Source organism: Entelurus aequoreus, linkage group LG07, assembly GCF_033978785.1.
Source record: "Entelurus aequoreus isolate RoL-2023_Sb linkage group LG07, RoL_Eaeq_v1.1, whole genome shotgun sequence".
Lineage (NCBI taxonomy): Eukaryota > Metazoa > Chordata > Actinopteri > Syngnathiformes > Syngnathidae > Entelurus > Entelurus aequoreus.
The window spans coordinates 59,778,153-59,804,465 of record NC_084737.1 but is presented as its reverse complement, the minus strand read 5'-3'; the positions used below and the strand labels follow the sequence as shown (position 1 = coordinate 59,804,465).

At 42.4% G+C, this 26,313-nt stretch overlaps 1 protein-coding gene across 1 annotated transcript; it reads right to left on the bottom strand.

The window, feature by feature from the left end:
* Positions 1-1,887: 1,887 nt before the first annotated feature.
* On the bottom strand, positions 1,888-20,719 carry LOC133654091 (sodium/potassium-transporting ATPase subunit beta-233-like). Its single transcript, XM_062054098.1, has 6 exons — positions 20,512-20,719; positions 10,195-10,323; positions 9,676-9,831; positions 8,074-8,255; positions 3,252-3,335; positions 1,888-3,179 (listed from the first exon to the last, which is right to left on the bottom strand). The coding sequence occupies exons 1-6, from the start codon at positions 20,600-20,602 to the stop codon at positions 2,922-2,924; spliced, it is 900 nt and encodes a 299-aa protein (XP_061910082.1). The 5' UTR covers positions 20,603-20,719; the 3' UTR covers positions 1,888-2,921.
* Between the last annotated feature and the right edge of the window lie 5,594 nt (positions 20,720-26,313).

Here is a 26,313-nt window from a genome sequence, read left to right as displayed (position 1 = left end):
CAAGATATTTCAAAGTTTGAACTGGAGAACTTTATTTCTTGCAAATATTAGCTCATTTGGAATTTGATGCCTTCAACATATTTAAAAAAAGCTGGCACAAGTGGAAAAAAAGCCTGAGAAAATTGAGGAATGCTTATCAAACACTTATTTGGAACATCCCACAGGTGAACAAGCTAATTGGGAACAGATGGGTGCCAGCTTCCATGAAATGCTCAGTCATTCACAAACAAGGATGAGGCGAGGGTCACCACTTTGTCAACAAATGCGTCAGCAAATTGTCGAACAGTTTAAGAACAACATTTCTCAACGACAAGGAATTTTGGGGGTTTCACCATCTACGGTCTGTAATATCAGAAGGTTCAGAGAATCTGGAATAAATCACTGCACGTAAGCGATGATATTATGGACCTTCGATCCCTCAGGCGGTACTGCATCAAAAACCGACATCAGTGTGTAAAGAATATCACCACATAGGCTCAGGAACACTTCAGAAAACCACTGTCAGTAACTACAGTTGGTCGCTACATCTGTAAGTGCAAGTTAAAACTATACTATGCAAAGCGAAATCCATTTATCAACAACACCCAGAAACGCCGCCGGCTTCGCTGGGCCCGAACTCATCTATAATGGACTGATGCAAAGTGGAAAAGTGTTCTGTGGTCTGACGAGTCCACATTTTAATTTGTTTTTGGAAACTGTGGACGCCGTGTCCTCCGGAGCAAAGAGGAAAAGAACCATCCGGATTGTTCTGGGCGCAAAGTTCAAAAGCCAGCATCTGTGATGGTATGGGGGTGTATTAGTGCCCAAGACATGGGTAACTTACACATCTGTGAAGGCACCATTAATGCTGAAAGGTACATACAGGTTTTGGAGCAAAAAATATTGCCATCCAAGCAACGTTATCATGGACGCCCCTGCTTATTTCAGCAATTTCACGTGTTACAACAGCGTGGCTTCATAGTAAAAGAGTGCGGGTCCTAGACTGGCCTGCCTGTAGTCCAGACCTGTCTCCCATTGAAAATGTGTGGCACTTTATGAAGCCTAAAATACCACAACAGAGACCCCGGACTGTTGAACAACTTAAGCTGTACATCAAGCAAGAATGGGAAAGAATTCCACCTGAAAAGCTTCAAAAATTGGACTCCTCAGTTTCCAAACATTTACTGAGTGTTGTTAAAAGAAAAGGCCATGTAACACAGTGGTAAAAATGCCCCTGTGCCAACTTTTTTGGAATGGGTTGCTGCCATTAAATTCGAAGTTAACGATCATTTGCAAAAAAAAAAAAAAATTTCTCAGTTCGAACATTAAATTCATTGAATATAAGTTGAAAAGGATTTGCAAATCATTGCATTTTGTTTTTATTTAAGATTTACACAACGTGCCAACTTCACTGGTTTAGGGTTTTGTACATTTTATTGGACCTTCCAACTCTGATAACTTGCTATTAAGCACAGATGGATCAGAGACAGCGAACATTGAGCACACTGGCGGAATTAAACACTTCTTTAGTAACAACCCAGTCTGAAGACAATATCCCTCTGTTTGTGGCTGACTAGGCTTCTTAGCTCCTGTAATTACAGAGAACTTGATCCGGCTGTACCTCAGCACCAGTACTGTAAGAAAAACAGACATTGCAGAAAAATAGACATAGTTATTGCCTTATGGGCATGTTATCAATGGTTGGAAAATAAAATACTTTTTGATTAGCTTTAGATTATGTAGCTATTTATTTTTATTTAGTCAAGTGACATGTGGGAGCAGCAGCATATGTCAGCAATATTAGTATTGTAATAATTGTCACAGTCATGTTATTATCAAGAAGTGCACCAACTTTATAAAATAGCATAGGTTACAGTGCAAAGTAGTCATTAAAAAAAGCACAAGGGATATACATTATGATTTTATTTGTTTCTATCATAGATTAAATGGCAAAGAGTGCAGGAAATGATGGTTGAACAAGTTCAAGTGTTTCAGAAAAGATCATTCATCACCAAAAAGACTCAAAAGTCTTCCAAGGTATTTTTTGTTGAAATGCATGAACATTGCGGTATTTAAGCGCCCTCGTTTCAACTACATTCATGGCTCAAAACACCCCCCACATTTCAAGAGTGAGCCACTGAAAGGTTGCGAGGCAACATTTTAACCCTTTACAGATTGCCACTTTGGTATTGCATGTATACATTAACAATATTTTCGCACAGAAACAAAATGTACAACTGTATAAATATACAATTCGTCCACCATGTTTGATGGCTTAAAACATTCACACACAACAAAATTGTGGTGGAGTCCAGAGAAGACAAAAGTATAGCTGAGTCAGCACCGTGAGTCCTGCAGGAGGGACCAAATCTCTAACGGTCTGGAAAATACAACTAAAAAAATCAATAAAAAGGCATTTGATAAAATCCTTTCACACTTTTAGTGATTTAAGCACAAAAAAGAAGGCACAATAAAACAAGACCCCTATGATCAGACATAAAAGACAAACAGGAGAAAGGAAAGAAGTTCCTTGGAGTGCAGCCTTTTTCATTAGAGCGTGTACCGAGCCAATTATTAAGTGGGCGTGGTCGACACGCGAGGAAAAATGACGGAAAAGCGAGGTATCTAAGCAGTGATATTGACAAGAAGGGAAGTTAATGGTCAGTGTGGGAGCTACTGATGGAAGTCCACTTGTATAGTCATGAACGAACAAGGGCCCAAATGTCGCTTACAGGAGAATAAATATGCTTGGGAAGCCCAATGGTTACATTTCCCACTACAATTATGTGCTAAGATTAGCTAAGAGCCAAGTGACTACCTGATCAACTTAGCACCACCTACTTGTCTATTTTATGTCAGGATTGAAGGACGCGGGGAAAAGTGGATCAAGAGGGCTGCAAATGCGGCAACGGGAAAGTGCTCTATGGTCCCGGTGGCGGCCATTAACTGTTGACCTGGATCTTGATGTCAAAGCGCCCCTGGTAGCGGTCCTTGTCACTGTATGAGATGTTGTCACCAAAAACCTTGCACTCAATACGCAGCTCAGCGTTCTTAGTGAGGTTGACGAACTGCAGAGCCACTAGCGGCTGCAGGTAGTGGGGGTGCAGCAGTTTGCCGTAGTAGGGATAGTACTGCAGCGGGAAGCCACCTCCGATGCCGTAATACTTAATCTCGCCGATTTTCCCAGCATCTTCCTCTCTCTGAAAGACAAAATCATTACAGAACTCCACATGCAACATCTGCACCAAGGTTTTTTTCTTAACTTGAAGTACCTTATGGGTACAGTAGATGGGGATCAAATTGGGCTGCACTTTGGGTTGCGCTTCATCAGGGATGGTTCCATTTGAGGTAGGAGGCTGAACACAAAGACAACCCAGTTAGTGACCTTTACAGTGAACCCGTTTATGTCCACGTCTCAGCAAGTCCGAGGGGCGTTGACATAAATACGGTATTTCCCATACATTCATTTTTTTTTGCTACATGTCCTGTCCAGCCATAACCTGACTCTTGCCAGACCCTTGTAGTTCGCTGAGCTCAACACCAGGGTCTGGGCTCGAAGGCATTGCAAACTCCTTCCAGATAGCAAAAAATAATGAACCAATCAAGATCGCCGGCCGGGATTTCATAGATGTGACGTAGCGCCGAAGCGACTGTTTGATTCAAACAACAATGGCGGCACAGAGCGAGGAGTCGTGTGCTGACATTGATTCATCAATCGAATATTAATTATTTAAAAGATGAACAGAGAACGGTTTTGAAGGCGTTTATTGGTGGCAAGGATGTTTTGGCTCTTCTTACGACCGGGTTTGGATTTCCCAGCGTCGCTCTCATCAGCGTCATGGGTTGTTTCGATGTGAGTGGTTGAAGTAGCACGTCATTCAAGATAACGGACATGTGGTTTATCCAATCATATACAAAGATTTATTTACAAGGCCCCGCCTTTTGAAATACATCTCCTATTGAGATCTCCCAGATCAATGTGTGGAGCTCAGCAAACGACAAGGATCTGGCGAGTCAGGTTAGTCCAGCTACTCAGGCAAATCACATTGTTGATGTAGATGCCCAAATCTGCTGTACTGATTTACTTGACAAAAGAGAAGTGTGGGATACTTCACTTGTTGCCTTATTTGTCTTTGACTTTACTAAATGGTTTGACTAAGTGTACCCGCCTTCCGCCCGAATGCAGCTGCGATAGGCTCCAGCACCCCCGTGACCCCGAAAGCGACAGGCGGTAGAAAATGGATGGATTGATGGAATATTTGATGTGAAGTCATCAGAGCCTTGGATAGGGAAATAATTATATAATATAATATGTTTAGAGCAATGACAGTTATATCCATCCATCCATCCATCTTCTACCGCTTATCCGAGGTCGGGTCGCAGGGGCAGCAGCCTAAGCAGGAAAGCCCAGACTTCCCTCTCCCCAGCCACTTCGTCCAGCTCTTCCCGGGGGATCCAGAGGCGTTTCCAAGCCAGCCCGGAGACATAGTCTTCCCAACGTGTCCTGGGTCTTCCCCGTGGCCTCCTACCGGTCGGACGTGCCCTAAACACCTCCCTAGGGAGGCGTTCAGGTGGCATCCTGACCAGATGCCCGAACCACCTCATCTGGTTCCTCTCGATGTGGAGGAGCAGCGGCTTTACTTTGAGCTCCTCCCGGATGGCAGAGCTTCTCACCCTATCTCTAAGGGAGAGCCCCGCCACCCGGCGGAGGAAACTCATTTCGGCCGATTGTACCCGTGATCTTGTCCTTTCGGTCATAACCCAAAGCTCATGACCATAGGTGAGGATGGGAACGTAGATCGACCGGTAAATTGAGAGCTTTGTCTTCCGGCTCAGCTCCTTCTTCACCACAACGGATCGATACAGTGTCCGCATTACTGAAGACGCCGCACCGATCCGCCTGTCGATCTCACGATCCACTCCTCCCTCACTCGTGAACAAGACTCCAAGGTACTTGAACTCCTCTACTTGGGGCAGGGTCTCCTCCGCAACCCGGAGATGGCACTCCACCCTTTTCCGGGCGAGAACCATGGAATCGGACTTGGAGGTGCTGATTCTCATCCCAGTCGCTTCACACTCAGCTGCGAACCGATCCAGTGAGAGCTGAAGATCCTGGACAGATGAAGCCATCAGGACCACATTATCTGCAAAAAGCAGAGACCTAATCCTGCAGCCACCAAACCGGATCCCCTCAACGCCTTGACTGCGCCAAGAAATTCTGTCCATAAAAGTTATGAACAGAATCGGTGACAAAGGGCAGCCATGGCGGAGTCCAACCCTCACTGGAAACGTGTCCGACTTACTGCCAGCAATGCGGACCCTGACACTGATCATACAGGGAGCGGACCGCCACAATCAGACAGTCCGATACCCCATACTCTCTGAGTACTCCCCACAGGACTTCCCGAGGGACACGGTCGGATGCCTTCTCCAAGTCCACAAAGCACATGTAGACTGGTTGGGCAAACTCCCATGCACCCAACCCTGCCGAGAGTATAGAGCTGGTCCACAATTCCACGACCAGGACGAAAACCACACTGTTCCTCCTGAATCAGAGGTTTGACTATCCAGCATAGCCTCCTCTCCAGTACACCTGAATAGACCTTACCGGGAAGGCTGAGGAGTGTGATCCCACGATAGTTAGAACACACCCTCCGGTTCCCCTTCTTAAAGAGAGGAACCACCACCCCGGTCTGCCAATCCAGAGGTACTGCCCCCGATGTCCACGCGATGCTGCAGAGTCTTGTCAACCAAGACAGCCCCACAGCATCCAGAGCCTTAAGGAACTCCGGGCGGATCTCATCTACCCCCGGGGCCTTGCCACGGAGGAGCTTTTTAACTACCTCAGCAACCTCAGCCCCAGAAATAGGAGAGCCCACCACAGATTCCCCGGCACTGCTTCCTCATAGGAAGACGTGTTGGTGGGATTGAGGAGGTCTTCGAAGTATTGTCTCCACCGATCCACAACATCCGCAGTCGAGGTCAGCAGAACACCATCCTCATCATACACGGTGTTGATAGTGCACTGCTTCCCCTTCCTGAGGCGGCGGATGGTGGTCCATAATCGCTTCGAAGCTGTCCGGAAGTCGTTTTCCATGGCTTCCCCGAACTCCTCCCATGTCCAAGTTTTTGCCTCCGCGACCGCTGAAGCCGCACACCGCTTGGCCTGTCGGTACATGTCCGCTGCCTCAGGAGTCCTATGAGCCAAAAAACCCGATAGGACTCCTTCAGCTTGACGGCATCCCTCACCGCCAGTGTCCACCAACGGGTTCTAGGATTACCGCCACGACAGGCACAAACTACCTCACGGCCACAGCTCCAATCAGCTGCCTCGACAATAGAGGTGCGGAACATGGTCCATTCGGACTCAATGTCCAGCACCTCCCTCGTGACATGTTCAAAGTTCTTCCGGAGGTGGGAATTGAAACGCTCTCTGACAGGAAACTCTGCCAGACGTTCCCAGCAAACCCTCACAATGCGTTTGGGCCTGTCAGGTCTGTCCAGCATCCTCCCCCACCATCACAGCCAACTCACCACCAGGTGGTGATCGGTAGAAAGCTCTGCCCCTCTCTTCACCCGAGTGTCCAAAACATGAGGCTGCAAATCCGATGACACAACTACAAAATCGATCATGGAACTGCGGCCTAGGGTGTCCTGGTGCCAAGTGCACATATGGACACCCTTATGCTTGAACATGGTGTTCATTATGGACAATCTGTGACAGGCACAAAAGTCCAATAATAAAACACCACTCGGGTTCAGATCCGGGCGGCCATTCTTCCCAATCACGCCTCTCCAGGTTTCACTGTCGTTGCCAATATGAGCGTTGAAGTCCCCCAGTAGAACGAGGGAATCACCCGGGGGAGCACTCTCAAGTACTCCCTCGAGTGAATCCAAAAAGGGTGGGTACTCTGAGCTGCCGTTTGGCGCGGAAGCGCAAACTACAGTCAGGACCCGTCCCCCCACCCGAAGGCGGAGGGAAGCTACTCTCTCGTCCACTGGGTTGAACTCCAACGTGCAGGCTCTGAGCCGGGGGGGCAACAAGAATTGCCACCCCAGCCCGTCGACTCTCACTGCCGGCAACGCCAGAGTGGAAGAGAGTCCAGCCCCTCTCGAGAGAACTGGTTCCAGAGCCCTTGCTGTGCGTCGAAGTGAGTCCGACTATATCTAGCCGGAACTTCTCGACCTCGCGCACTAGCTCAGGCTCCTCCCCCCCCCCCCAGCGAGGTGACGTTCCACGTCCCAAGAGCTAGCTTCTGTAGCCGAGGATCGGACTGCCAAGAGCCCTGCCTTCGGCTGCCGCCCAGCTCACACTGCACCCGACCTCTATGGCCCCTGCCATGGGTGGTGAGCGCATTGGAGGGTGGACCCACGCTGCCTCTTCGGGCTGTGCCCGGCCGGGCCCCATGGGGACCGGAGCCAAATAGCAGGACAGGTGTAACAACTACATGTCACTCTTTATAACTTATTGTGCAGATCTGAATGTTCATTATTCTAATGTGTACCTAAGTTTGAAGCAAAGGTGGTTATACTAATCGCCACGTTTGGCGAGGCGTGTTTTAAAGCAACACTTGAAGCGGGGCTTCCTTGTTTAAAGCGTCACCTTTATCGTTAGTTTTGAAGCCCGTATACCTCCATATTGTGCTTCAAGCACCCTCTTTATTAATCAGTAGAATTGTCTTTGACGTTCTTCCTCTCCAAGATGTTATTGCTTGTATGCACTTTGTGTGTGTATTTTGACACACTCAACCTCTGTAGTCTTCGCCACAGATGAAAGAACGGTACAGGTACTTTTCAGAGGCAGTATTGTACCGATGTCAATCAATTAGCATGGCGGTACTTTATTTGTATCGGTATACCGTACAACCCTAGTGTGTGTGTATGTATGCATACATACATATATACTTACATACATATAACGGCAATCAGTCCGCTAGTTTATTAAATTGCGATTATCAATCACAGTGTTTTGATCATTTTAATTTAAAACAGCTAACCGTCTGGAGTTCTACGGCGGTTATCAGTAATACCATTTATCATTGCATCCCTAGTCAGTGCATGCATCATCTCAAAAACAAAAACATGATCGCTCACCCTTGGATAGAAGTTAACGACCCGATTGAGCTTCACAATCAGGCAAGGTTTGCCCTCCTTGAAGCCAAAGTATTCGTCCTTGCCGGAGCATTCCCCGAGGAGGTCCTTTGAGAAGCGGCACGCCCTTCTTACGCCTGTGTCGCTCTCCAAGTCGCCTCGGTTCTTGAACGCTGCCGGCTCATCTAAAGATGTGACAAGCATAGTCAACAAGGTCCTAGCCCAGGGCACACTAGAGCATATAGAGCAGGGGTCTCAAACTCTCAGCCCCCACCTTAAGTGTTAGTGCGGCCCACGAGTTTTAAATGAATGGCACTGCACAGTGTTGTGTGTGAAGCTGAACGAACCTACCAATCACGGTGGGTCATATGGCTCTTGAGGGCAGGACATCAACCGGGCTTGATGCAAGCAGAGAAACATTTCTCAATGATTAAAAGTTACAGCGGCATTGCAATGGAGTTTTCTCTTCCATGCGTGGCTGGCTGCCTCGTTTCTATTGGTCACAAGCGGATATTTGTCCCAGTGCACTGCGTTCACAACACTTCCCAAAAATATGTTTTAGAAGTTACTGCCCAGCGGGACATTATACCTATATACGTCTCTCTCTGACAAAACGAATCAAAACGATGTAGCCTAATGTAGTCTGTAGTCACATAGTGACACCATTCCGTCGCCAATAACAGTCCTCGATAACCCGGACCAATTATAGGGTCATATCGTTATTTGTGGGTCAGTATTTTGTTTTTGCATTGCGTTATTTGCATTGTCTCACACGATGAACACTCCATATATAGTTCTATTTGATGTCATTTTTTGTTTTTGTTTCTAGGACTACGTTTACAACAACAGCAGCAGCACCGTCTTATTTACGCTTCTTTTCCCAACAGCACAGTGGATAACACTCCGCGAGCAGTCACCTTTTTGTACTAGCTATCACTGTACTTTGTACCAGCTAGAAATGCCATTGCGTTTATGTCATCATGAAAGACATGAATATCAAGCGCAAAAACAAAGGAAAAAGTATAAGTATGACGCACATCGTGGAAATGACGTTCTTTGTGCATCAAAGTGTACTCTGTGCGTCGGCTAAACACAACAGTGACACTGAGTGGAATTAAAATATATTCCACAACCCCAAACATGTATTCATTTATTTTCTTATTAATTTTTCCCATTTATTTTGTGGTAAAAAATAAAAATAAAGACATTTGAAAAGGTTGGAACTTTTCTTGTGAAATATCTGATGTGGCCCAACCTGTCCCAGACTCTGGCTAAATTGAGTTTGAGACCCCTGGTATAGAGGCACTTGAACAAATATAAACAAATTTGTTGACCCTTGCATTAACATTTCAACCTCCAAAAGTCCAGCGTCCATTGCACTTGGCACTTGTATTTGACGTAACAGGGATATTGTTTCGGAAAAGTTTAACTCCAGGCAATAAATGTCCACTACAGAGAATGCTGGTTCTCAAAACAGTAATAATAGTGAAGGAAGAAGTCCTGCCCCCAGAGCCTTAGCTTTCTAGAAATGTGTCCCCTAGAACAATTTCGATGAATAGCCCTTTCCTAGCCTGGCATTTGTCTTATGTGCATGTGTGTACGTACTGCCACAGTCTTCAAACTTCATCTGGTCGCTCTGGTTTTCGTCATCATACTTAGCCAGGAAGTTCTTCAGGGCCGTTGTGTAAGAGAGGTAGGTTTCCAACTTTCCGGGGTTAAAGGTAACTTCGGATTTGTCAGATCGCGGAGTGTGCGAGAGTCCTACACAAACATGAAAATACACATTTATTAGCAAAAAATATTGTTATTCTTGTCATGAAAAACTTGCAACTCTATGTACCTCGTTCTGACGTGTTTAATTAGTTAAGTGCTAAATCAGCTCTTTGGTGACAGGGTGGCACACTAACTTTCTTCAGCCTACTTCATCTGTCATGCAACTATCTTTTTAAAAACTCACATTAACTATTTACACACTCACACATAACATGACCTTGTTATTAACAACCTAACTGCACACCCATTACTCTAAGTGGAAAACATCTAATTCTGCTCTGCTGTGATCCAGAGAAAACATGCAAAAGCTAGCGGTCCTGAACACAAGGAATGCGGTTGCTCAGCACTTACCTGGAGGTGCGACCCGGTCTTGCCATGTGGGCTTGTAGTTGCTCAGTGTGAGTAACATGGCCTGGATAGTGCCAATGAAGATGCCAGCCAAACAGCCATAGAAGACGACGTAGAAGAGCGTGATCTTGACTGCAGGAAGAGATGGGGCAGCGAGGTTAGACTTTATGCAATTTCTTTCAAATTTTACAGCAGCCCATTTTAGCAGAAAACTAGTTTGGTCAGAATTAATTTTATTCTCTGCTGCTTCATTAAATCCATTACTGCAGGATGCAAGAAGTAATTAAAATTGTACATCTTTGGTACCAATGCTGCAGAGATGTGCGGTCAGGGGTTGTCATGATGAAAAATAAATGAATAATAAAAACATTAAATCCATATTAACATTTGTCCATTAAACATTTGCTGTATGATTACAATCATACAGCAAAATGCATTTGCTGTATGATTACAATCATACAGCAAAATGCATTTGCTGTATGATTGTATGCTACAATCTATAATTTTTTACATTTTATTAAAGAGGTCACATGTTTTTTTTTCGACATATAAAACACTTTCTTGTGGTCTACAGAATATGTAATGGTGTTTTTTGGGGGTAAAAATATTGCATAGATTGCAGTGTTTCCCACACATTCATTTATTTGTGGCGGCCCGCCACGAAAGAATTAAGGCCGACACAAAAAAAATAAAAACATTTTTTAATTTTTTGTGTCCTGTCCAGCTTCTCAGGCAAATCATATAGTTGATGTAGATGCCCATATCGGCTGTTCAGATTTACTTTACAAAAGAGAAGTGTAGGATCAAGATTTTTGGAGCTCTTTGTTCAGTGGATCAGATGTTTGATGAAGCTTTGTGTCTATCTACCACCACTACTGTTTTCTGTTTATTTGTTACTGACTGTGGCAGGACACCTCTGCCTCTGTTTCACTTTATGTTGCTGGTAAATAATATGGTTGTAGTAGTAGGCTGAAGTTAAATTATTTAGTATGCACTAATTAAAGGGGCAGAGCTTTAAGAGACATTTTAGCTTTTATATTTTTATAAGATATCTTTTTTGTAAGAACCACAATTAATACATATATTTCAGTGAATAACTTATTGTTCAAATCTGTATATAAATATGTACATAAAGTGTTGTAATTATATTGTAAAATGGATGGATGGATGGATGGACGTTTAAAACAAAACTGTTATTATTAATTAGTAAGTATACATTTTTTGAGCCTTTTTAGAGAAAATCATATCATTGTAGTAAATTATGCAAATTACTCGATGATGTCATGGTGACCACGCCCATAGCCACGCCCCCACCGCCACAGGTATCTTGGCAGTTTATGGGAAACACTGGATTGTTATACACAACTGTTTTCAAGCCGCTTTCTGACAGTCTCATAAGGATGCACTGTTTTGTGGGCGGTCTTATTTACATGCCTCCATTTTGACTTTTCTCTTGTCATCCATGTTGTAGTTTCTAGCGCTTCCATAGCGAGTCTATTGACAGATATGTCCGAACCATAGGTTACTTAAAAAGCAATAGCGGAGGAAGCACTTGCATGTGCGAGCCAGTCTGACCAACAGCAAGTGGATAGAGAAAAAGAAGCTACAACGTCAGACTACAATAGCGGACTCACGCAAGGCACTTTGGAAAATGTTTACCATATACAGTAGAGAGATTTCCGCTGACGTAATAGCTGGGAAAACCATCACAAAACAGTCACAAATTGAACAAATTCCAAACGGCTCGTTTGGCAAATGATCCTAAATACACAAAAACAGGTACTAATGGGTAAGAAAAGGTTTTGCAAACTAGGTCCTTTTTAAGTAAAAATACTTAAATTTGCACATTTCCTGATCAACTGCGCGGCAGAAACCTGATTTGAGATTACATGGGTCTGCCGCCACTAGGCTTTCCTGTCTGCTTAGTCCACAAGCAAACTTAGCTGTTTAAGTGCCCTGTGCTTAGTTTTGAGTGCACATGAGGAATATTTCTCAGATTTAGTGCGCAAGCAAGCTAGAGTGCATGAGTACTTAGCTAAGGCTGAAGCTGAAGGTGTGGCTGACTGGCTGTTTGGTTTGTGAGCATGTCGCCAAGATAATGTTTGCATACATATTTTAACAGTATCCCTTTCTACTAGAGTTGTATGGTATACCGGTACTAGTATAGTATCGCGGTACTAATTAATCAAAAATGGTACTATACTCTGTTTGAAAAGTACCGGTTCCCAATTTATTTTTTTATAACGGACATGACCGTGCGCCGTCACATGATGACATTGCTGGGTTTACGAGAAGTGAAGCGTGTTCGGCAGCGCACAATTACGGAGTACTTACGAGCAGATACAGTGTGTAGACAGAAAAGGGAGAATGGACGCATTTTGGCCTAAAAACTGACGATAAAGGTGAAGCTATAACACTGAAACGCCCTCAGGAAGGCGTGTTTTAAGACATGGCTAGCTAGCTAGCAGCGAACATCCATCTGCAGTCGGCAGTGTTTTAGCTACTTCTAAATCACTAATCCTCGCCTCCATGGTGACGAATAAAGTCAGTTTCTTACAAGTATCATCTCTGCAGGACGAGGAATAGCTAAACATGCTTCACTACACACCATAGGAGGATACAACAGCTCACCGGCGTCACCGCAAACAAAAGCTAGCGCGCCTAAATGTAAACAAATGCCATGGGTGGATCTACACCTGACATCCACTGTAATGATACCAAGTACAATAGCGTGTCTAGTCGATATGATTACATCTATCTTTTATCTTCACAAAATCTTTTTTCCTTTTTTAAAATTCATAATATGTTTATAAACTCAGTAAATATGTCCCTGGACACATGAGGACTTTGAATATGACCATTGCATGGTCATATTCTATAACTACTTGGTATCGCATCGATACCTAAATTTGTGGTATCATCCAAAACTAATGTAAAGTATCCAAACAACAGAAGAATAAGTGATTATTACATTTTAATAGAAGTGTAGTAGAACACGTTGAAACGGAAAATAAGCAGATATTAACAGTAAATGTATATAGGCTCCAGCACCACCCGCGACCCCAAAAGGGACAAGCGGTAGAAAATGGATGGATGGATGGATGGAACAAGTGGATTGATAATACATTTTTACAGCTTGTCCTTATAATAATATAATAGAATGAGAAATGACAATATGTTACTGCATACATCAGCAGACAAATTATGAGCCATTGTTTATTACTTACTACTAAAAGACAAGTTGTCTAGTACAGTGTTTTTCAACCTTTTTTGAGCGAAGGCACATTTTTTGCGTTGAAAAAATCCGGAGGCACACCACCAGCAGAAATCATTAGAAAACGAAACTCAGTTGAGAGTAAAAAGTTGTTGTCGCAATTGTTGGATATGACTTCAAACCATAACAAAGCATGCATCACTATAACTCTTGTCTCGAAGTAGGTGTACTGTCACGACCTGTCACATCACACTGTGACTTATTTGGAGTTTTTTGCTGTTTTCCTGTGTGTAGTGTTTTAGTTCTTGTCTTGCGCTCTTATTTTGGTGTCTTTTTCTCTTTTTTTGGTATTTTCCTGAATCAGTTTCATGTCTTCCTTTGAGCGATATTTCCCGTGTCTACTTTGTTTTAGCATTCAATAATATTTTCAGTTGTTTTTGTCCTTCTTTGTGGGGACATTGTTGATTGTCATGTCATGTTCGGATGTACATTGTGGACGCCGTCTTTGGTCCACAGTAAGTCTTTGCTCTCGTCCAGCATTCTGTTTTTGTGTACTTTGTAGCCAGTTCAGTTTTAGTTTTGTTCTGCATATCCTTCCCATGAGCTTCAATGCCTTTTCTTAGCGGCACTCGCTTTTTGTTAATTTTTGGTTTAAGCATTAGACACCTTTTTACCTGCACACTGTCGTCCGCATATTGTGATCATGACAAACCATGTTCCAGACATCTACAAAGCATTTGTAGATGCTGCCACCTGCTGATATGGAAGAGTATTACACAGTTACTCTGCCAAGCTCTAGACAGCACCGACACTCAACAACGGCACATTTGCAGATTATTACTACTGGTTTGCAAAAAATATTTTTAACCCCAATAGGTGAAATGACATATTCTCCCTTGGCACACCAGATTGTATCTCACGGCACACTAGTGTGTCGCGGCACAGTGGTTGAAAAACACTGGTCTAGTATGTTCACTATTTTATTTAAGGCCAAAATTGTTCTTCGATTGCAATAACAAACATATGTTTGATGTACCATAAGATTTTTTGTTAAAATAAAGCCAATAATGCCATTTTTTGTGGTCGGTCCCCTTTATTTAGAAAAGTATCGAAAAACATTGATATCTGGACAACCCTACTTTCTACACTGTAGAATCGACAGCCTGTGTAATGCATTTAAAGGCCTACTGAAAGCCACTACTACCGACCACGCAGTCTGATAGTTTATATATCAATGATGACATCTTAACATTGCAACACATGCCAATACGGCCGGGTTAGCTTATAAAGTGCAATTTTAAATTTCCCGCTAAACTTCCGGTTGAAAACGTCTATGTATGATGACGTATGCGCGTGACGTCAATCGTTGAAACGGAAGTATTTGGACCCCATTGAATCGAATACAAAAAGCTCTGTTTTCATCTCAAAATTCCACAGTATTCTGGACATCTGTGTTGGTGAATCTTTTGCAATTTGTTTAATGAACAATGAAGACTGCAAAGAAGAAAGTTGTAGGTGGGATCGGTGTATTAGCGGCGGACTACAGCAACACAACCAGGAGGACTTTGACATGGATAGCAGACATGCTAGCCGCCGACCTCACCTTGACTTCCTCCATCTCCGGGCCGCCGACCGCATCTATGATCGTCGCTCCGTCGATCGCTGGAAGGCAGGTGAGCACGGGTGTTGATGAGCAGATGAAGGCTGGCGTAGGTGGATAGCTAATGTTTTTAGCATAGCTCTGTGAGGTCCCGTTGCTAAGTTAGCTTCAATGGCGTCGTTAGCAACAGCATTGTTAAGCTTCGTCAGCCTGGAAAGCATTAACCGTGTATTTACATGTCCATGGTTTAATAGTATTGTTGATTTTCTGTCTATCCTTCCAGTCAGGGGTTTATTTCTTTTGTTTCTATCTGCATTTAAGCCCGATGTGCTATCCCGTTAGCTCCGTAGCTAAAGAGCTTCGCCGATGTATTGTTGTGGAGATAAAAGTCACTGTGAATGTCCATTTCGCGTTCTCGACTCTCATTTTCAAGAAGATATAGTATCCGAGGTGGTTTAAAATACAAATCTGTGATCCACAATAGAAAAATGAGAAAGTGTGGAATCCAATGAACCCTTGTACCTAAGTTACGGTCGGAGCGAAAAAAGATACATCCTGCACTGCACTCTAGTCCTTCATTCTCACGTACCTCATCCACAAATCTTTCATCCTCGCTCAAATTAATGGGGTAATCGTCGCTTTCTCGTTCCAAATCGCTCTCGCTGCTGGTGTAAACAATGGGGAAATGTGAGGAGCCTTTCAACCTGTGACGTCATGCTACTCCCGGTACAGGCAAGGCTTTTTTTATCAGCGACCAAAAGTTGCAAACTTTATCGTCGATGTTCTCTACTAAATCCTTCAGGGTTTCCCACACATTCATTTATTTGTGGCGGCCCGCCACGAAAGAATTACGTCCGCCACAAATAAAAATAAAATAAAATATATATATATATATATATATATTTTTTGTCCTCTCCAGCTTCTCAGGCAAATCATATAGTTGATGTAGATGCCCATATCGGCTGTTCAGATTTACTTTACAAAAGAGAAGTGTAGGATACTTCTCTTGTTGCCTTATTTGTATTTGACTTTATTAAATGTATTTATATTAGAAACACAACATGTGTATATAACAAAGGGTGCAAAGTCTGCAGGCAGTAAGAAACACATGGTTAAGTGTAGGGAGTAAAACTGATGGCAGTCTAAAGTTCAAGATTTTTGGAGCTATTTGTTCAGTGGATCAGATGTTTGATGAAGCTCTGTGTCTATCTACCACCACTACTGTTTTCTGTTTATTTGTTACTGACTATGGTTGTAGTAGTAGGCTAAAGTTAAATTATTTAGTATGCACTAATTAAAGGGGCAGAGCTTTGAGACATTTTAGCTTTTATATTTTATAAGATATATTTTTTGTAAGAACCACAATTAATACATATATTTCAGTGAATAACTTGTTGTTCAAATCTGTATATAAATATGTACATAAAGTGTTGTAATTATATTGTAAAATGGATGGATGAATGGATGGATGGACGTTTAAAACAAAACTGTTATTATTAATTAGTAAGTATACATTTTTTGAGCCTTTTTAGAGAAAATCAAATCATTGCAGTAAATTATGCAAATTACTCGATGATGTCATGTGACCACGCCCATAGCCACGCCCCCACCGCCACAGGTATCTTGGCAGTTTATGGGAAACACTGTCCTTTCAGCAAAAATATGGCAATATCCCGAAATGATAAAGTATGACACATAGAATGGATCTGCTATACCCGTTTAAATAAAAAAAATTCATTTCAGTAGGCCTTTAATGTAAGTGGGACATAATTATTGCTAATCAGACCACAAATATAGAAAAAGCATACCAAGATGCGCTATAGTACTCTGAGTCGTACGTAGGGCTGCGCGATATACTAGTATTAAGTATAATACCGGTATATTTTAGAAAGTCGTATATATTTGAGACAATAGCACCTTTGGATGTGCCTTTGTTACAGCTGCTCTTCTCTGCACCTGACGAGCGAAGCACAGGGCATCCTCTTTGGCTCCCTTCCCAAACTAAAAATACCGCGGTATCAGTTTTGGTCAATATCATCCCACCGTAGGCGTACGTGAGCTTGCAGATGCATATAGCTACTTTCTATTATCAGATATGAAACCAACATTTTTTTAAAAATTGAACAAGTCAGATGCAAATACATTTTTAATGCTCTGCTGAATGCTGGTTGTCAATATGGAGGATTGCTGATTGATCAAAAAACTTTTCCAAACTTGGCACTCAAGACAAAAACAGAAGGTGATCATATTTTTACAACAAACTAGGTTTTCCTGGAAAAAGATATACACATGTACAGTAGATAAGGGTGTGACCCCAAAATGTATTTAATTTCAATTTAAGTAAATAAATGGGAATAAGAAGTATTTAATAAAATTTTTATGAAAGTGAATAATTCTCTTTTTCTTGTTACCCTATTGAACAACCCGTATTTACATTGATTAGAGCAGTGTTTCTCAAATATAGGGCAGGGACGCATTTTGGGCTGAGAGCGCCTCCTAGAGGGCAGCCAAAAAAACATCTGTTTCTCAGCTGTGTCAATGTTTTATTATTATTATTTTTATTTAGCCTTTTTTTAACCAGGTAAAATTACCTGAGTACCGCTGCGGCCCATACTCAGCTGTACTACACTTTTCCACCACTTTTGGCCTAAATGAAAATATTAAACAGACAAAAGAAGTCTGGAGCTAAATTCATAGAGAAGTTTCTTGAGCGCAAAAATTATGACTAAAGTGTGGAAGATGTATTTTCATTTGCACTTTAGTTTTACTGACAGTTTAGTTAAGAAACATATTCATTATTGATTTAGCTTATTTTAGCACAACATAATTGCATGTAAATGTATTTTTTGTCAGTTATTTGAGTCCCTTCTTGTGCAGTATATTTGATTATTATTTATTATTGTAATCAGCCTGACCTACGCCTAAGGTTTGTGTGTTAAATAAATAACCTAATTAAGTGTTAATATTTGAGTAGAAAAAGTTGGGCCCCGATGTCAAAAAGGTTAATAACCCCCTGAATTAAAGTATATGAATTTAAATTATAAAAAAGCAACAAAAAAATCTACAGTCATCAATGCCTCACCTGCCATAAGTACAAACTGACAAAATAAAAAAATAGGGATTCAATTCTTTTTGGTACCTCATTTCAACCCAGTCCAGCTCTTTAATTAGTCACGGTTCTTCACATATTAAAGAGTCATAGTCATGCTCTATGACACAACACACAGACCTGGGGCGGCGTGGCGAAGTTGGTAGAGTGGCCGTGCCAGCAATCGGAGGGTTGCTGGTTACTGGGGTTCAATCCCCACCTTCTACCATCCTAGTCACGTCCGTTGTGTCTTTGGGCAAGACACTTCACCCTTGCTCCTGATGGCTGCTGGTTAGCGCCTTGCATGGCAGCTCCCGCCATCAGTGTGTGAATGTGTGTGTGAATGGGTGAATGTGGAAATACTGTCAAAGCGCTTTGAGTACCTTGAAGGTAGAAAAGCGCTATACAAGTATAACCCATTTATCATTTATCATTTACCCCCGTTTCAACGCAGTGCAGAAGTGCAGACTTCAAAATGCAATTGGGATATCAGCCAAATAAAACCTGATTTCGGAGCAATAATATCCGCCATGATTGCGTCGTCACGTATGTGGATCGCTTGTATGCGGTTTTAGTAAGTGCAGACTTCAAAATGCAATTGGGATATCAGCCAAATAAAACCTGATTTCGGAGCAATAATATCCGCCATGATTGCGTCGTCATGTATGTGGATCGCTTGCATGCAGTTTTAGTGCATACTAGCTTTTCACAGTACAAAAAAAACAAATTTTTTTGTACATGTATTAATGCACTACATTAAAACAAAAACATGTGAGCTTGTACCGGGAAAATAGAAGAGCAACTCAAGCAAGATAATGCTGGTTTAATTATGGCCAGGCTGAACACTCCTTTGAGGACAACTATGACAGTGGTGCCTACTGTTAGTGCAATTCAACTGTGAAATCTGAGTAGTAAAACAGGTATTGTAATGCAGACCAGGAGGGGGCTATGATTCTAATTGACCCCAAGCATGTGGACACTGTAGTGCAGTAGATAAACGTGCTGGGGAAAATATATATGTATATAAAATTTATCGAGATGTAAAATGAACGAAATCTGGAGGTCACGCTGCTGCTATAGAGAGTTACATGCACTGTGCAGTCATTAAAGCTGCAGGAAGCAATGTCAAAGAGGGCAAGGCAGTCAGACTCCATTAATAAATCACACATTACTCCTTAGATTACTGATCAAGCTTTCACAATGATAAGACTAAAACAACCTCAGATATTCGTTTAAAAATTATGTATGTATTACTATGCATGGCCATTCTTAGCATTACATCATTGTAGTGAAGTAGGATCTCATCATATTTACTTTCAAGTAGCAGTTCAGTTTGTTGGATAACATTAGTGCTCAAGTGTATCTATTGGTGCAGTGTGTACTATAGCAGTGGTCCCCAACCACCGTTCCAAGGACCGGGACCAGTACCAGTCGGTGACACATTTGCTACCGGGCTGCAGAGAAACATTAAACAATTTATAAACGACTGCCTTAACTTTCGCCTGTCCCACTAAACACACCAGTAATCTTGTTTATAGATGTACAATAAAACTCCTCAAAGGAAGTTGCCATTTGTTATAACTTAATGAACATATAAAATATAAATGTGACGGATTGTGTCTGCATCTCATTGCAAAGAAACAAGCCCAGGGCTCCCACTAATTCAGCGTTATAGTGAGTTGTATTTTTCATACACTTATTTTTGCAGTATTTATCTGGCACAGGTGCAGCCGGTCCCTGGAAATAATGCCTACAATAAACCGGTCCGTGGTGCAAAAAAGGTTGCAGACCACTGCACTATAGTACATCCTCACAGGTAAGGTTTGGGAAAAAATTGTATTTGTGTTTTCCCCTGGTGTGTGCCCGTCTTAAAAGGATGCATCAGCGTTTTCATACGACCACAGAAGGTCAAACATGAGCAAACAGATATATGGATACATATGTATGGATAAAAGATATTTCAAATGGATACAGATGTGTGCATACGGATCCATGCGGCACATGGTTTGTGACATTGGAGAGAAACTGCAAGGACATGCGCACTAGCGCCACGCAAGAAACGCGAGAAGGTCGAAGGCGGTTTATCAGCTGTATTGTGGAGAATACACTGACATATGATAAGAGGAACCCGACACGGATCGATAGTCTCCCTCCCCTCTCTAATTCCATGCATGGTCACGCCACCTTGACTCACCTTGGACTGTGATGCATTTTTAACCCGTACATAACCCGATACACGTAAAGTAACAGTAATATGGAGTTTTATTTGAACCAAAATGCCTACATAAAGGCGACGTGCTGGCAACGCGGCACGGTACGTGAACGCAGCACAGTCAAATCAAACAGGTGTCAAGAAGCACGAGGCGAACGGCGGGACGCGCGCTCCCCGACCGGCGAGCACGCGCGTGCCATACTTACACCAACTGCCCCCGGTTCGACCGAGCAGCTCTCCTTTCTCCGAATCCCACAGAAACTTCTTCCAACCGCCATCGTCACTCTTTGGAGGCATTTCAACTTATTTTCCTGCTCAGCCGACACCTTTCGGTAGTTAATTCAACGGAACCCTTCGGTGTTGATGACCAACTTGAGCAGTAGCGCAGGTACCCAGCGCGAATTGTTGAAAAGCTTCCCAATATAAACTATTTCCTCGAAGCTCCGCCCCCCTGAAAATTCCAAGGTTTACCTAGTCGAGAAGGCGGAGCAGCGTGCGCCAATCAGCATGCGCGGAAGCCGTGCGTAAAAGTTACGTCACAATTTCAAGACCACCCAAGTTTTGGTTAAAGGGGAACTGCAGTTTTTGGGGGAATTTTGCATGTCATTCACAATCCTTACGTAAGACAAGAACACACATGTTTTTTTTCATGCATTCTAACTCATAAATAAACACTGGCAAATGTCAGCTAAGAATGGCGCCTAGGGCTCTCTAAAAACACCTCAATCAAGGTATACAACTTGATGGAAATCTAGCTTACATACTGTACATATAAAACCTCAAAGGGGACTGCCCTTTTTTGGGGAATTTTGCCTATTGTTCACAATCATTATGCAAAACATGACGACGAATGGATTTGTTTTAATAATGATAAATGGGTTATACTTGTATAGCGCTTTTCTACCTTCAAGGTACTCAAAGCGCTTTGACAGTATTTACACAATCACCCATTCACACACACATTCACACACTGATGGCGGGACCTGCCATGCAAGGCGCTAACCAGCAGCCATCAGGAGCAAGGGTGAAGTGTCTTGCCCAAGGACACAACGGACGTGACTAGGATGGTAGAAGGTGGGGATTGAACCCCAGTAACCATGAACCCTCCGATTGCTGGCACGGCCACTCTACCAACTTCACCACGCCGTCCCTGCTTTCTAAATATTAATTAAAGGTAAATAAAAGTGGGCAGCACGGTGGAACAGGGGTTATTGCATGTGCCGTCCTGGGTTCAATCCCGGGCTCGGGATCTTTCTGTGTGGAGTTTGCATGTTCTCCCCATGACTGCGTGGGTTCCCTCCGGGTACTCCGGCTTCCTCCCACCTCCAAAAACATGCACCTGGGGATAGGTTGATTGGCCCTAGTGTGTGAATGTGAGTGTGAATGTTGTCTGTCTATCTGTGTTGGCCCTGAGATGAGGTGGCGACTTGTCCAGGGTGTACCCTGCCTTCTGCCTGAATGCAGCTGTTATAGGCTCCAGCATCCCCCGCGACCCCGAACGGGACAAGCGGCAGAAAATGGATGGATGGATGGTAAATAAAAGTCAGCTTATAGCCGAGCCAATGGGAGGTTCTCTATTCTGCTCATAAAATCCAATAAATAACCATTCAAAAAGCACCAAAAATACTCCATTTACATTTTAAGACTTGGATGTTAACCAAGTATTAGTGATATTGTTATTATAAGCGTTAACGCAGACAGACTATTTATAGCGGTGACGTCGTCACTATCTGTGCCTATGTTTACATCATCACATGGTCTTCCCTGCTTCCCTGCTCCTTGGAAGTTTATTGTAGATCATAAACCATGCCTCTCACCTGGAAAGTGGATGGCTGAGGATGTAATCCGACAAGTTGGGACACTTTCACAGCCATTTAAATGAGAATATATGAACATCCTAGCAGTCTGCATCCTAATGACAGAAGACCAGGGGTCACCAACCTTTTTGAAACCAAGAGCTACTTCTTGGGTACTGATTAATGCGAAGGGCTACCAGTTTGATACACACTTAAATAACCAAATTTAATAGCCAATTTGCTCAATTTACCTTTAACTCTATGTTATTATTAATAATTAATTATATTTATCTTTGTGGAAACACTGATCATCTTAATGATTTCTCACAATAAATATATATAGAAACAGATAAATAACAATATGCAACACTTTATTTTTATATTTTCTCTAAGTGCACATTTTTCAAATTTAACATTTTCAAATGATCACTTCTAAGACAGTCTTGTGAACTCACAATATCCCATTTTAACTAGCTAGCCACTAACATTTTTTAACAAATCATGAATTACTTTGCACCATGTTTGTACAAATAATAACTCATGTAAAATACAAAAGTCAACTCTCAAATTTTTAAATAAATCATGTCACACTTTGAACTGGACACCAAATCTGTTATCTGTTTCTTTGTCAGTTAGTGAAGACCAAGTTTTTAAAATATTTTCTTGGATTTTCAAATTCTATTTGAGTTTTGTCTCTCTTAGAATTAAAAATGTTGAGCAAAGCAAGACCAGCTTGCCAGTAAATAAATACAATTTAAAAAATAGAGGCAGCTCACTGTTAAGTGCTGCTATTTGAGCTATTTTTAGAACAGGCCAGCGGGCTACTCATCTGGTCCTTACGGGCTACCTGGTGCCCGCGGGCACCGCGTTGGTGACCCCTGCAGAAGACCTTGTACAAACCCCGTTTCCATATGAGTTGGGAAATTGTGGTAGATGTAAATATAAACGGAATACAATAATCCACAAAGAAGCGCTAATAAGGAGTCTGTTAAAATAGAACTAGCCAGCGCCAGGCTGGATAATCCCTGCACACATAGCAATTCTTCTAGAATAATATACAACTCACATAATGTTTTTTCTGCGTCAGAGGTGGACATACATTTTACTGAGGTGGCAAACAATCTAAAAATTCCTGTCATATCAATTCCTAGATATGGTCGAAATTATTTAAAGTGCACTATGCATAATAAACGTAACATTATTAATATTGCTACTACGGATACTTTCAACAAAAACTCCTCAAAACAGCCCACTACCTATAATATGGGCTTTTTAAACATAAGGTCATTGTCTTCCAAAACGTTATTAGTTAATGAAGTCATCAGAGACAACAATCTTGATGTCGTTGGTCTAGCCGAGACCTGGCTCAAACCAGACGATTTTTTTGCGCTGGGTGAGGCGTCTCCTCCTGGCTATGCGGGAACGCATATTGCCCGCCCCATTAAAAGGGGTGGGGGTGTTGCACTAATATACAACAAAAACTTTAGCCTTACCTCGGACCTAAATAATAAATATAACTCGTTTGAGGTGCTTACTGTGAGGTTTGTCACACCGCTGCCTCTGCACCTGGCTGTCATCTACCGCCCCCCAGGGCCCTATTCGGACTTTATCAATGAATTTTCTGAGTTCGTTGCTGATCTAGTGACGCACGCCGACAATATAATCATAATGGGAGACTTTAACATCCATATGAATACCCCATCGGACCCTCCATGCGTGGCGCTCCAGACTATAATTGATAGCTGTGGTCTTACACAAATAATAAATGAACCCACGCATCGCAACGGTAATACGATAGATCTAGTGCTTGTCAGGGGTGTCACCACCTCTAAAGTTACGATACTCCCGTACACTAAAGTAATGTCCGATCATTACCTTATAAAATTCGAAGTTCTGACTCATTGTCAACAAACTAATAATAATAATAATAACTACTATAGCAGCCGCAACATTAATACTGCCACAACGACGACTCTTACTGACCTACTGCCTTCAGTAATGGCACCTTTCCCAAATTATGTGGGCTCTATTGATAACCTCACTAACAGCTTTAACGACGCCCTGCGCGACACCATTGATAGTGTAGCACCGCTAAAGCTAAAAAGGGCCCCTAAAAGGCGTACCCCATGGTTTACAGAAGAAACTAAAGCCCAGAAATTATCATGTAGAAAGCTGGAACGCAAATGGCATGCGACTAAACTTGAGGTTTTCCATCAAGCATGGAGTGATAGTTTGATAACTTATAAACGCATGCTTACCTCAGCTAAAGCTAAATATTACTCAAATCTCATCCACCTCAACAAAAATGATCCTAAATTTTTGTTTAGTACAGTAGCATCGCTAACCCAACAAGGGACTCCTCCCAGTAGCTCCACCCACTCAGCAGATGACTTTATGAATTTCTTTAATAAGAAAATTGAAGTCATTAGAAAAGAGATTAAAGACAATGCATCTCAGCTACAACTGGGTTCTATTAACACAAATACGACGGTATATACAACGGACACTGCCCTCCAAAATAGTTTCTCTCTCTTTGATGAAATAACATTGGAGGAATTGTTAAAATGTGTAAATGGGACAAAACAAACAACATGTTTACTTGACCCAATTCCTGGGAAACTTATCAAGGAGCTTTTTGTTTTATTAGGTCCATCAGTGTTAAATATTATAAACTTATCACTTTCCTCTGGTACTGTTCCTCTAGCATTCAAAAAAGCGGTTATTCATCCTCTACTCAAAAGACCTAACCTCGATCCTGACCTCATGGTGAACTACCGGCCGGTGTCCCACCTACCGTTTATCTCGAAAATTCTCGAAAAAATTGTCGCACAGCAGCTAAATGAACACTTAGCGTCTAACAATCTCTGTGAACCTTTTCAATCCGGTTTCAGGGCAAATCACTCTACGGAGACAGCCCTCGCAAAAATGACTAATGATCTATTGCTAACGATGGATTCTGATGCGTCATCTATGTTGCTGCTTCTTGATCTTAGCGCCGCTTTCGATACTGTTGATCATAATATTTTATTAGAGCGTATCAAAACACGTATTGGTATGTCAGACTTAGCCTTGTCTTGGTTTAACTCTTATCTTACGGACAGGATGCAGTGTGTCTCCCATAACAATGTGACCTCGGACTATGTTAAGGTAACGTGCGGAGTTCCCCAGGGTTCGGTTCTTGGCCCTGCACTCTTTAGTATTTACATGCTGCCGCTAGGTGACATTATACGCAAATACGGTGTTAGCTTTCACTGTTATGCTGATGACACTCAACTCTACATGCCCCTAAAGCTGACCAACACGCCGGATTGTAGTCAGCTGGAGGCGTGTCTTAATGAAATTAAACAATGGATGTCCGCTAACTTTTTGCAACTCAACGCTAAGAAAACGGAAATGCTGATTATCGGTCCTGCTCAACACCGACATCTATTTAATAATACCACCTTAACATTTGACAACCAAACAATTAAACAAGGAGACTCTGTAAAGAATCTGGGTATTATCTTCGACCCAACTCTCTCGTTTGAGTCACACATTAAGAGTGTTACTAAAACGGCCTTCTTTCATCTCCGTAATATCGCTAAAATTCGTTCCATTTTGTCCACAAGCGATGCTGAGATCATTATTCATGCGTTCGTTACGTCTCGTCTCGATTACTGTAACGTTTTATTTTCGGGCCTCCCTATGTCTAGCATTAAAAGATTACAGATGGTACAAAATGCGGCTGCTAGACTTTTGACAAAAACAAGAAAGTTTGATCATATTACGCCTATACTGGCTCACTTGCACTGGCTTCCTGTGCACCTAAGATGCGACTTTAAGGTTTTACTACTTACGTATAAAATACTACACGGTCAAGCTCCTGCCTATCTTGCCGATTGTATTGTACCATATGTCCCGACAAGAAATCTGCGTTCAAAGAACTCCGGCTTATTAGTGATTCCCAGAGCCCAAAAAAAGTCTGCGGGCTATAGAGCGTTTTCTATTCGGGCTCCAATACTATGGAATGCCCTCCCGGTAAAAGTTAGAGATGCTACCTCAGTAGAAGCATTTAAGTCTCATCTTAAAACCCATTTGTATACTCTAGCCTTTAAATAGACTCCCTTTTTAGACCAGTTGATCTGCCGTTTCTTTTCTTTTCTTTTCTACTCTGCTCCGGGGTGGACCGCTAGCCGGTCCATCAGATGGGGACATCTCTACGCTGCTGACCCG